General features: G+C 40.4%; 1 protein-coding gene across 1 annotated transcript in view; it reads left to right on the top strand.

The window, feature by feature from the left end:
* The first annotated feature begins 6 nt into the window (after positions 1-6).
* Positions 7-13,432, top strand: part of YAF2 (YY1 associated factor 2) — a 32,805-nt gene continuing 19,379 nt past the window's right edge. The window contains exons 1-2 of the mRNA XM_042815776.1: positions 7-186; positions 310-435. Coding sequence (XP_042671710.1) covers positions 161-186; positions 310-435 — 152 coding nt within the window. The 5' untranslated portion in view covers positions 7-160. The remainder of the gene's footprint in view (positions 187-309; positions 436-13,432) is intronic.

Here is a 13,432-nt window from a genome sequence, read left to right as displayed (position 1 = left end):
CGGCGGCGGCGGCAGGAGTTTCCCCGACAGCTGGAGGTTGCGGCGGTGGCTCCTCCTCCGCGGGTCCCCGTTAGAGGCGAGAGACCCCCGCGCTCCTCCTTATTGACAAATACACAAAGGGCCGCGCCGGGGCCGGGCCGGGGACGCGTCTGGAGGCGGCATGGGAGACAAGAAGAGCCCGACCAGGTAGGGCAGCGCCGCCGCCTTCCCGGGGCCCGCTCGGGTGCGCGGGGCCGGCGGCGATGGCGCCCGGGGGGGCCGGTGTCGGGCGGCGCGCCCCGCGCTGCCCCGCGTGCTGTGTCTCTGCAGGCCGAAGCGGCAGCCGAAACCCTCCTCGGACGAGGGCTACTGGGACTGCAGCGTCTGCACCTTCCGCAACAGCGCCGAGGCCTTCAAGTGCATGATGTGCGACGTGAGGAAGGGCACCTCCACACGGTGAGTCCCCGCCGCCGGCCCCCGGTTCGCGAGGCGGCGGCGGCCCTGACGGCAGCGGTGCCGCGTTCGGCGGGGGGTTCCCCCCTCCCCACTGCCAGCTAACCGTGCCCCAGGCGGAACTGCGGCGTCCTGTTCTCTTCGAACCGTCAGAAGGCACACGGTGACCTACCTGGTTCCTGTCCCTCCTGACGTGCCGCGCAGTGTGACACCGGGGGAGTGGGGGCTTTATGCAGCCAGCGGGACTGCTGGCCGGGGAGAGCGTTATTGAAGGATCCTTTGTTAGGGTATCGAGCTTATTGCTTTGTACTGTCAGCCGGAGAAGTTTGAGTGGCAATAAAAGTTGCGATCCTATGGTGAGTGGCAATTGCGTTTCAAATAGCATTCAAAACAGCGCTGAATATGACTTGCAACAAATGTTACACATTTGAATTTGTAAGTGCAGATGCGTGGTGAGAACGATGCATCTCTATTTCTGAAGTTGATTTCCTGGAGTTCTGCAAACCGGAGCGCGTGTTGGAAGTACTCTCGTAACTTCAGCTTCGAATATGTATATATATGTCATAAATAAGGCAATCAGTGAGGTAAATGTGCTGAGAGGAATTTCATCTGTCACATACAGCGTGCTTTCCAGTAATGAGTGTGGCGTTCTGTTGTATCGCAGGTAGATGTGCTCCAACTGGTAACATTCAGCAAAATAAGGGGATGAATGTAAGCTCAGGAAAGCAGCACGGCTGAAGGCTGCAGCCATCCTTAGGCTCCAGCCAGTCTTATAGACAAAGTGACTTCAAAATTATGTTCTGCTGACCCGGAAACTCAGTTGGATGAGAGCACTAAGACAAAACAAACAAAACAAGCAGTTCTCAGATACCTATGTCACCGTAGCCTTTTTTCCCCTCCTTCTTGAATATTTTATAGGTTTTGAACTATGACACATTTTGAATGTATTTTAGGAACAGTGATTTTTTTCTTTCCGTTTTCTCCTTCACAGTGTTCTGATATGCAGAGTTTTATCTGATACCTTCATTTTTATTCCTGTGTTTAAACTCCGAAACGATGCGTGGCTGACGGGGTTTGTGGATGTAATTTTCCCATTCGGTTTAAATTGGGTCGTGTGTTTATGTGGGTTTGAGGTCTGGGATGCAGGGAGAGGTTTTAGACCAGGCAGTTTTAGGTGCAGCTCTGAGCTGAGATGTGAACTGGTAAGTAAAGCTTTGTATCTATGGAGAGAGGAATCTTTAGGGTGCCAAGGAGACACAAAAGGCTGTTTGGGTGGATTTATTTATTTATTTATTTAAAGGAAGTGAAGTCCAAGACACCAAATTGGGGCCCTATTAAACCATTCACTCTTACCACCCTTAGAATTAGACATTTTTGTCATTTTTGTCAGTGTTGTTCAGAATAACGATACCGTGGAGTTCTTATGGCACTGGGAATGTTGGTCTTTTTTGTCTTCCATTTTGAATCTTAATTTTTGTATGGATGGAGGCGATGCTTCAGCGCAGTTCTTAAGTGTGCACTGTTTCTTACTTCCAAATTTCAGAGGTTTTTTTTTAAATTAGTGAAATCCATGTCTACTAGACATAGTAATGCCTCTGTGATGTAAGCAGTGAAGTAAATCACCTTTTTTTAGTTCAGAGAAATCTGTTTTTTTGTGATGAACTGTTTGATGTCTGCTTCTGAGTGTTAAAATTCGCTAAATGTGAACAGATTTGCAGATGGGAAACCAGGCAATCACAGTCAAGTGTAATGCTTTTAAAGGCCACTGGAAATTAGGTTAAGTTGATTAAAACTCGCATGTTTTTATACTAATTGTGTACAGTTAATTTCACAGAATCATACTCAGGTGCAGAGTCAGATTTATGTGTGATTTCACTGTTGAACCATTTTCCTCTCTCCAGAAGAGTTACCTTTTATGCTAAGGGCTAGGTATGGATTATGATCTTTAAAACTGATGGCACTTTTAAGATTAGAGGGAATAATTCTTAAAATCCCTCAATCATATTTTGTTATACTTCTGAAGGGAGCTCTCAGGTATGGACTTGAATTAACTTTTTCCATGGTAGTGTCACTGTGGATGATTAAACTGTGTTGTTCTTGGATGGGAGACATCCAAGAGAAGTCCTGGGTGCTGCAAGAAAGGACTTAACAGACTCCCAAGGTGGCACTCTTTTCTTTGGGTTTGTAATGAACCAGTGCCCAGCATGGAGCCAGTTAGATGTGCTGTGAGTCAGATGGAAAGCTGAATCCTATCTGCTGGTTGGAAATCCCTGTATGTTTTACTGGAGAACTGCTGGTCGACTGAGGATCTAAATTTTCATGTAGACATGGCTTTCTTATTTACTTTCTAGCCTAAATTGTTCTGTATCTTTGCTTGGGTACTGATAAATTACTGTGTTCCTCTTGATAGGAGGCTGTGCTGAGTATAGTAATTTTCTATATGTGACCTTTAAAACATTTTGAAGTCTTTCTAGGTGAAAGATGTTGTACAAATGAAAGGAACCTAGAGCTGTAATAATCCTTCATTTCTTGGACAGATCTCCTGCTGAAGTTCATTAGAGGTATGAGTAAAGAAAGCTGAATAGAACTCTAACATGCTGTGTTGAAGAGGGCACTGGTAACCGTCTCTGTATTTAGGTTGCCTAATAGTTTCCATTAAAAAGAATTTGTATGATCTCTTTGTGAAACCCTATTGTTTGCAAAAGCCATTGAAGTTTGGCAAGAGGAAGAGTCCTCAGGCTAAATAAGTGGTTTGATTTCTCTGCCCCATGAAATTAAGTTTTCCTGAGACATAAACACTTGAAAATCATCATTTCCCCTATGTCACTTGTGTTGTACAGGAAAGTAAAGTAATTGCTGGAACACTGAGAAGGCCTGGGCTTCTGCAAAAGCGCCAGTGGCAATGATATTTTCAGTGCTGAAAAGTCAGAAATGAATTATTTGGCTCCCAAGGAGGTTATAGCAGGGTTGCTGAATGTGGTCCAGCCCTTACAACTGCTTGCTTTCCCAAAAGAAAGCTGTTTTAGTGGGCTTGCTACCATTCCATTTCCGTCTGTGCTTCATGGCACTGTCTGAAACAGGAGCACTCCGGTACTGGTTGAGCTTCAAGAGCTGGGCTGGGTCCTTGGACAAACCATATTGCAGCAAGTGTTAGCTCCCAGTTTGTCTGTTCTTCAGTAATACGGTTTTTGTTTTTCTTGCCAGTTCTTAGTTCTTGTCATTCAGGCATGTTGCAAGCTACCAAAGGTTCAGAATTCCAGTCTTGCTGGGAAGAAGCAGTTAAGAGGATTGGCATTCTCAGTAAGGGGATGTACATCTCGTGCCTTCTAAGAGGCTGAAATACCTCTCCATCACATCTCTGCTCCTTCTTTCTCATATCCTATTAACGCACCTGTTACTCAGTGGCAGCATCCAGATCTAAACTTACCTGTCATATTGCTTTCCTTAGTTTGATTCCTAGGCATGTGTATTGTGATCTGGTCTCTACTTACATGATCCCATTCTTTCTGCTATGCTATGACAAACTGCTTGTCCATTCAGTGTAAAAGACGAGCATGCAGGGGAAGGTGAGGAGCGTCACAGGAAGAACTGCAGATCTGGCTTTTTAACCTTTGAAATGCTCAATGTGATACTCTGCTGTGCGCATGAAAGAAAACGGGAGTGGGGTACATGAACAGTTTTTGCTTTCTAAACTAAAATAAAACTGAGATAAAATTGTGTGATTTTTTAAAAAATTATTTTTAATTAAGAAAAAGAGCAGACTACCGGGATATTTTTACTAATTGCATTCCCTGTGCTACTAAAAGGAGAAGGATTGCTGTACAAAAGTGTAGCTACTTAATGCTTGTTATGCTTTTATTTCATTTCATTGTTAAAGCTTTTCCTTGCTTGCTTTGGGTTCAGTAAGACTTCATAGCCTTAACTATGAATCTGTGAGTCTAGCGCACACGGTTCTGAAGTATTTTTCTTTTGATGAGGAGGAAGAGAGAGAGAATAAGGAGATAAAACATGTACAAGTGACTTCTGTGGAGTGATTTTTTTTCCTAGATATTCTTCTGTGATATGTTGGTCCAGCTGCTATATACATCATTTACGTAAAATAACCTCTGAAATTTGCAGCCAGAATGAAGTCATCTCAGGTCAAGGTGAATTTCTGTGGAATCAGGATGCCTGCATTTAACGCCTTGTGCTTCTGAAGCAGGGACATATATAACAGCTGAATAGGGCATGGCTTCCACATCCTGAGCTCTATTGATCTCCCTTACTGAATCGTTTTCTCAGCCTAACATACAAAAAGCCAGCTTTAAATCATGACAGACAAAAGAGTTAATCTGAGATAGAAAGAACTCGAATGCCATCTTTGTATGCTTTCTTGATATTTGTGCGTGCTCCTTCATTGTGCCTTAGAGTGTGACCATTCAGTACGTGCATTTTCCGTGTCTGACAATCTCCTAACTATGAGATACAGGTCTTTACTTGAAGCTGTCATTAGTTTGTTTTACGCCTTGAGAAGCATAAATAAAGTGCTTAATTTTTTAACTTGGATATCAAGGTCATTTTTCTCCGGGAAATATGTGCAATTTGTTTAGTCATGTACCATCTGGATGTTTATAAGTACAAATCAGTTACATTTAACAAATCTGGTATTTGTATTTCTGTTGAAATGCCGTGCTGCTCAGGAGGAGGAATTGCTTCTTATCTGGTATATCTGGTTTAACATGTCTGTTTTACAGCAGCTTGTTAAGGACTCTCCTCTGCCTTCCAGCGTGCAGCCTCTGTGCGGGCACGCATGCGCATGTCATGGGGAAGGTTGTGAAGGAGAAAAAGAGGAAGAACCGCCTGTCGTGCTGATTTCACAAATACACGGCTGAATCGAGCTTAAACTGGAGAGCGTTTCATTACTCGTGGTAGTTAGAGAAGAAAACATTTGCAGCTGTGAAGTGAGTGGAAAAGTCCTATGTAATCCATGCTTTACTGAGCTCTGTATTACAAGTCTTATATTTTAACTTGAGTATGAGGAAAAGTGTGAATAAATATTTCTCTTCTATTTGTAGATAGCAATCAGATTATCTGGTCGTTCTGGGTTTCAATTCTTATTTTTAAGAAGAGTCTTTGAAAGGAACTTTTGGAATTCTTTGGGAATTTATTTAGAAATGATTTTCCCTGAAAAATATGTTTTGTTTCTTCATATAAAACAATGAAGTAATTTTTATTGATTGGAGCAGCTTTTTAAAATGCACTTCATGGGCATAGCTTGTATGAGGAATAGACAATATAATGGACAGCCAAAAAATAATATGTTTTTTAAAGAGTACATAAGCTATCACTTCTGTTATACTTTGGGCTTTTTTATTTCTTCCTTCCCGTTTTTAAAGCAGTCTTCTCAGAACGAAACAAACAGTATTTCATGTGGTGTGCAATCATGGTGATCAGAGGGCTGGAGCATCTCTCCTATGAAGACAGCCTGAGGGGGATGGGCTTGTTCTGCCTGGAGAAGAGTAGGCTCTGTGGAGACTTGATAGTTGCCTTCCAGTAGGTGGAAGGAGCTTATAAGCAGGAGGGAAGTGAGCTTTTTTACGTGGGTAGATACTGACAGGACAAGGGTAAACAATTTTAAACTGGAAGAAGGGAGAACTAGATTAGATGTCAGGGGGAAATTTTTCACTGAGAGGTGGTGAGACACTGGCACAGACTGTCCCTGAGAAGCTGTGGGTGCCCCATGCCTGGAGATGTTCAAGGCCAGGTTGGATGGAACCCTGGACAACCTGATCTGGTGGGTGGAAACCTCCAGTCCCCAGGAACTGGATGATCTTTGAGGGCTCTTCCAACCCAAGCCTTTCTGTGATTCTGTATTAGGCTAAGACCAAGTAGAGCTTGTTTCGTATAACTTTGACAGTTAATTTAAACCTAGTTTAGTTGTTCCTTCTTGCATTATATTGAAAACGGTGGTTAGATGAGAGGTCATCTTCAGTCAGAAATTTAGGTGACTGTTATTGTGTGCTTTCTATGTTTATATACTTTATGTAATTAAATATTTAACAGAAGAAAAAATATATGCCTTTATGTAAATTATCTCTCTTTCTCTCCTATGACAGTTAATTTTAATGCTCTTGGACAGGAGGAGAAACTTATTAAATATTTTCAATCCTAGCTTTCAGAATGGAGTTAGCAGACGTGACTTCCAGAAGGCCATCTTGGTTCATGGGCACTGCAGGATCACAGTTAAGAATCGCTTGTTCAGCTCAATTGCACCAAAGCCAAGAAAAGTAGATTAGTGTTTGTCTTCCACAGTTCCTAAAGTAGTAATAGCTCTGAAAAAATTTGGATTCATTTTAAGGATAGTTCTAAGAAGGCTAACGTGTCTCCTAGTGGTCATTTGGCTTATCCATATTGCTCTAACAGTACAGGATGGAAATGATCTGTGAGCTAAACCCTTCCACTGAACTGAAAGAGGATCAGTAAACCCAACAGCTTGTTTCTAGTGCTTTTTTACCTCTCAGGCTTTTCTGGATTCCTGACCTTCCTGTTCATTAAGATAAGTTGATTTGTACTCCCCCTATTCTCAATGAATTTCCCAATGTATTTCTAGTTCTTTGTTTGTTATGGTTTCCCTGTTCACTCATTTACTTTTGCCAAACCTTTCTCAGACAAACAAGTTTGTGGCAAACCTTTCAGGTGAGTAACAGTTTTCTTCTGTTTGCATTATGATTTTCTTTCTTCATTCTTCAGTTTGCACATCCATTTCTTTCTGTGGCAGCCCAGATCAATAACATACCTTCAAGTTTAATGCTTAGTTGGATTATTTCTTTCCAAATATCCACTAAGTTATGAAGCTTGGTGTTGGTTCTTCCTTTTTTTCTTTCGTTCAGTATCATGATGTTAGCTTATCTGTGCTTTGTGATCTGTTTGATGTGCTACATTTTCCTGTCCTTTCCTATTGCATTCTTTCTAGAGTAGTTTTGTTCTTATGCAACTGTGGGTCTTGTGGTGCTTTATGCTGTCTGGCTTGTGATTTCATCTTTTTGATTTGTCTGAACTCAGAATGGGTTTGGCAGATGGTTCCCAGCACCTCTCAGTGTGGTGCTGTTTGCTTCTTCTGTTCCTTATTCTTTTGCCCAAATCGTGGTTAAGTATATTAAATAGTTTACCTGGAGAACCTTAGTATAAATGCTGTCCTACATCTGTAATTGGTGGTTGAGAACTATGAAAAACAAACCTAATTTTGGACTTCCTTCTGGACAGCTTCATCCCATTCTTAGTCTGGCTGGAGTGACAGAGTGTATTTTTGATGGCATTGCAGATCAAGACTCAAGGTTTTTTTGTTGCTTCTCTTCTAGTCACTCAGACAGTTATTCTGTTAGAGAAACTAGAGTGTTTCCAGCCATTCGGCTTTTATCCTTTATATGCTCCTAGCTGTTAAATAATTTCTTCTAGTACCGTTTTGAAATTTGAGTTAGGCTGAGTCATTTGTTATTTCCTGCATTTTTATTTACCGATCTTGTGACTTCTCCTTCCCTTTTTTGGCTCAATTTGATTTCATGAGTGCATTTCATTGGTTGTTGTTGACTGCCACATATAGTATTTAGTAGCCTGATCTGTTTCTTATTCTAATTAGCATTCTTATCCCCTTATTTAATTTGGTTATATGAAATTAATCTTCCCTGTGGAGACTGAAGCAAAGAAGCCTTTTGCTTTCTGGTGTTTTCTTTCTTTCCATGTTTGATAATGGATAGACTAAATACATGAAACGAGAGGTTTTGCTGGTGAAAAGGAAGCTCGTGAATTACTTGCTAAGTGGTCAGAAGTTGCATTTTCTGACCCACAGCTTTTTGTAACCATTTATACTTCACTGCTGTAACTGTCTCTATGCTTATTCCTGTTTAATAAAACTCGATTCACGTATCTGTACCTCTCGTCTTGAAAGTCACGTTAGGATGGAATGCTTCACAGAAAAATTTCTCGTAGTATCAGATGTCTTCTCTACTTGGTTGGAACAGCCAAGCAAAAAAAGAAAATAAATGTAGGCTGGTGGGATAAAATATTAAGTGTTCATTGTACATGCTTTCATACAGTCGCTTATTGTGATTTAAGTAGGACAGGGAGATCCTGAACATTATCTGTTCTCTCTGATGTGCATTCCACTGATATGTGGTGTGTTGATGTAGAGCAGGCTTGAACTTGGAGAGTTCAGCTGCAGAATGTTGTTGGAAGGCTTTTGTCTGGCAAACCTTCCATCAGAGGTCAGACTGAAGACTACACGATATAACCTTGAAGCCTGCTACAAGTTTTTTTCTTGGTTTCTTTTTTATTTCTTTGGAAGTTGGGGAAAAAATAAAAATGAGCAGTGGAAACTTTTCCCATCCTAACTTGCTGAAATTGGACTGGGACTTATCTTCAAACTTTTCCATAATGCTTGAATGTGCAATATCTGAATGGCATAATTCAAATGACAGTGCTCAGTAGAAAAAAAAAAAAGCATGAATGAGTAAAGGTTTTAAAATTAACTTTATAAATAAAATTCTTGACTCCAAAAGCAGGAAAAAGTTGGTTTAATGCATTCACTGATAGTTGTTTTTGTGCAAATATTTTTGAATTCTGTGATTAGTATCATGAGCTAGAATTGCTGTGATTAGATGAGAAAGGAAAAAGCCAAGGACTGATGATTATGGCCTTATTTTCTGTTAATATACATCTTTCCTGAAGAACATCACAGAGGGTTGGTTTTAGGGAAAGTGCGTAGTTTCTTCCCCTCCATAAGATGGACATCTTTGTGGGGCTGGCTTTGAGTGGAAGCAGTATGTAGAATGCTACAGCCTTCTGGAAAGATCAGACACGACAGTGGTATAGAACAAATAAGATGGGTCAGAAACAAGCTCCTCCCTGCTTGGTCACAAAGTTTGTTGTGCGAAGTACTGACCCTGTTCTGTGCAACATCAGCATGTCTCATGTTTTGAGTGTGTTGTTTGGTATTTTTTTTTGCATGGGTATGAGAGGCATCACAGTTTCTACTGAAACGGAATGGAGGAGCAGCCTGACAGATCCAATCCTTTGTGGGATTGGGAAATGTGATTGAGAGGTCCCTTCCCCATGAGTCCCATGGATCTTGGGGTCTTAAAGACCTTATCTGCCACTTTCTGTGCAGATTCACAGATACTGCCTCCCCAGGGGATGTTGTTAAGGAAATTGAGCTTCTGCATAGCACATTGTCATCTAGGAAACACAAATGGGTTGATACCCATATGTTTCTCAAATGGGATATTTTCAGTGTAGCTATCACTTGCACTGAACGTCAGTAAACCACGCTTTGTAGCATATGGGAAAGAATTTCTAATGCATGTGAGAGGTTGAAGCCTAAAAACTGTTTTTTGGAAAAATAACATTTGATGGCTGTTGCCATGAAGACAAATTTGGGCTTTCTAAATGTCTTGATAGGAATATTTCTTCCGAGGGCAGACGGTTGTGCAGTGCACCGATTGTCTTCAGGAGACTTGCTGGCCTCATCTGTTAAATGTCATCTGGAAAATAGGGCATTCCCTTTAAGGGAATGATTAAACAGGGACACTGCCTCAGGGGGTGGTTTTCTGCACATTTATATAGTGACTGATAAAACCATACGGGTCTTGTAAGTCTATTCTAATTGAATCAGCTTTTATTGAAAGATGGAATTGCTAGAAATGCACTGAATGGATGAATTCCAAGTAAATTATTCGCATGGTACAACAGCTAGGAATTTGAAAGTGCTGGAAATCTGAGCTGTCTGAAAGTTAGAACTCAAATATATCTAGTACGTGTAGAAATTGCATTGTACTCTGCAGTACACAGATGGATCTGCATTATGTTTTCCGGTGCAGACCACTAGTTCCATTGTTTACATGGTCATAATTATGCATTTGTCTTATTTGTAGGGACAGTGTTCTGTACTGTTAACACTAGGATATGTCAGAAGCAATGGTAATGAGAAAAAATAATTTGGGGCAACAAATTACCACGTTGAAGATGCATTTAATCATGGACTGCTTCAGTGTTGAAATAAACACTGGTTTCTCACAAGATGACTTGGTGTGGTGATTAGCACAAGCATATTCCTGTGGCACAGCAAGCTAAACATCTTTTAATCTGATGGTCTGTATTCTGCAAATAGCTTAATAGAGTACTGATGACTTGAGGGTGAGCTGATCTGTGTCAGTCCAAGGGCCTCTTCTGCTAGTAGTGTAGTTTAATTGCTAGCAACTATTGTATCTGCAGTACAGGAAACAGCTATAGGAAATACTTTTTGCTTTTCATAATGTGATTTTTAACTGCTGAAAATGTAAAGTGGCATCATTACATGCACTGCTAGCTTCTGCATAGACCACAGGTAGTGTTATCTAATTGGCCGTAATGTTTGCAGTGCTGCTCAGCATACACAATATTTCTGGTGCTTTGCCTTTTGTTTTGAATGATACTTCCAATTCATTTATCCAGCAATGAATCCTCTCCCATCCCCTTCTTGGCAGTAGGTGGTAAGTTGTCATCTGCACATGCTTGATTATGGAAAACTCCAGTGGCAGTGAGACACAGATTTGTTCTGGGTTTCTAGTGAAGTTGAAAAGGTAGTTTCCTTACTTCTGGAATATTGTGTAGTCACGTATTTTGGGAGGACTTGGAAGCTCTTGTGGCCCAAAGTTCTGCTCAAAGAGCTTGCGGATGGTCAAGTAAAAGACAAATGTGACTCATAAGGTAAATTTTTCCTGTGTATTCAACCTAGAAAAATTCAAATGTTAGTTGGAAAATTGCCTAGTGGAAGAAAATAAAGCCTCAACACTTTGTAGCTACTAATTTGTGAGGATGTGGAAGAATGTATTAAAAGCTGGCCTGTGTTTTGTATATGGAAATGTGCAGCAGTTCTGTTTAGTTATTTGGGAATGAGTTTTTTGTGTTTGACAGGAACAAGTCAGTACTCCCCTTCTGAAAAATATATCAGGATATACTGCTTTAAATGTTCAGTGTCAAAGCAGTACTTGAAAAATTAATTGTCTTATTGAGGCACAAGAGATCAATAAAGAACATAAAGTTAGTGACCATTTTTCATCTCATCTGCACTGCCAGACTGTGTGTCCTTACACCTTGCTGATACGGCTTGTGCATAAGCTGGAGTAAATGGCTTAAAATACAAGGCTGAAAGCTTCCACTTTCCCACTGAAAGGTTTTGAAGATTCTACCATTCTGTATGTGTTAAATGCAGTTCAACTGTTATTGATTTTCTGTGTTATTACATAAGGACGATTACTGCAATGACGTAATGCATGTTTGTATGTTTTGGTTCTATTGATTTCTGTATGTATTACAGGGAACCTAAGTAAGAGCAAGTTATGACACTAAATTTAATTTAGATCCATTTATTCCATGGAAAAATGACAAAGCCATTGGAAACTCAAAGGGTGTAGATGCAAGAATCTCTAGCCACACTGTAACATGTTTTGCAGAAACTCTTCTGAAAAGTGAAAACATGCTGTGCTGGAAGTGCTGAAGTTCATTACCTGATATTTGCAGTGTAGCTGGTTATTGCTGTACGAGGGTGGATGGAGGAGTACAACTGAATTACAGAGAATTCAGCAGCTGGTGGGAAGAAAGGTAGTTTATTTCTTAGTACCTCCTGCTTCAGAAAGGTGCTGTATTACTTGCTACAGAAAACCGGATTCTGAAATATATGTGTATCTCCTTTTGGAGACATTTAGACTTTCTGGCACCTGAAACTGCATCATTGGTCTGTGATAGAAAGGTCACGTTCCAAAGTTGCTGGTTGTAACCTGTCTTGTGATCTTCAGAGTTAAGAAAAGCTTTCTGAGCTCTATTATAAAGTTACAGTTAGAATGTTGCATAATTAATACCACTTGGAAAAGGGGCAGGAAGTTTGTCTGTTACTGTAATATTGCTACAGTATTTAACTATGGATGTGCTCTCTAGAAATTGCTTAAACTGATGCTATAAGAATCGCTCAAGACATTCAATACCTATGTGAAAATATTCCCCTGATAATGTGCATTACATGAGCACTTTTTCACCTAGCAAATTTACCTGAAACCACTTTCTCATATCCTCCCTTTTGTCTACTTGTTTGAAAAGTTGTTTACTGTAAAATAACAGTAGAGGCATCTTCCAGCTGACTCCGGCTATGCATCTGCTTGCCCCAGAGGTTAGGAATAACTTTTAATTTTTAAAGTAATTACTCTAATTACCATGTTAAGATATATCTGAGAATTTGAACCTGAGTATAGAAACGAGGACATGCAGGGAAGAAGATTTGACTAGGGACTAGCAAGAATATGGTAAGTAAGTAGGAAGTATGCAAAGATAAGCTTTTCTTGAGATTTCAGTAATGACTGTGAACTAGAAAAAGGGAGGTTAGAGTATTACAGTGGATATCAGATTTCTATTAGCTTCTTGAGACATTAATATTCAGGATAGATGTGAGTGGAAAATGATCTTCAAATAAATTAGAAGATATTTAAAGCCTGTACATTTGTATTGAGGAATGATTCAGTCTAGTAATGAAAGAATGGGGTAGGATTTGAATTGTTTGACTTTGTTCTCAACAAGATTTTAATACACTTGAATGTATTCTGCTTAGACTTTTGAAAGACATGTATGATACAATCAGTATGATTATCAGCAGAACAAGATTCTTGCTAGGCTCTGGCCTACCCAACCATGTTGCCAACAGTAGCTTTCTGTGGTTTACAACAGCATGTTGTGAACCGAGTTTCTTAACATTGAATAGCTGCCATAATGTTTTTTTTGTTCTTGTTCAAGAAGATAAGTTATTAAGGAAAAAAAAACAACAAACAAGCTCTCTAATATTAGCTCTTCTGGAGCTTGTGTTTTGTGTTTGATGACAGTTCTGGGAAGTGCTGAGAGGGCAAGCTGTAGCCTTCTGAAGCGTGTGGCTCTGTGGAATGAAAATACGTGCGGTTCTTGGTGAGCTGAGCCAACAGATCTGGTAGTGTCTTGCAAATGCATT

Source organism: Centrocercus urophasianus, unplaced genomic scaffold (assembly GCF_019232065.1).
Source record: "Centrocercus urophasianus isolate 14NV4802_14NV808 unplaced genomic scaffold, USGS_Curo_1.0 seq_15, whole genome shotgun sequence".
Taxonomy (NCBI): domain Eukaryota; kingdom Metazoa; phylum Chordata; class Aves; order Galliformes; family Phasianidae; genus Centrocercus; species Centrocercus urophasianus.
Note: the sequence above shows the minus strand (reverse complement) of the source record. Positions and strands in the feature narration are given on the sequence as shown.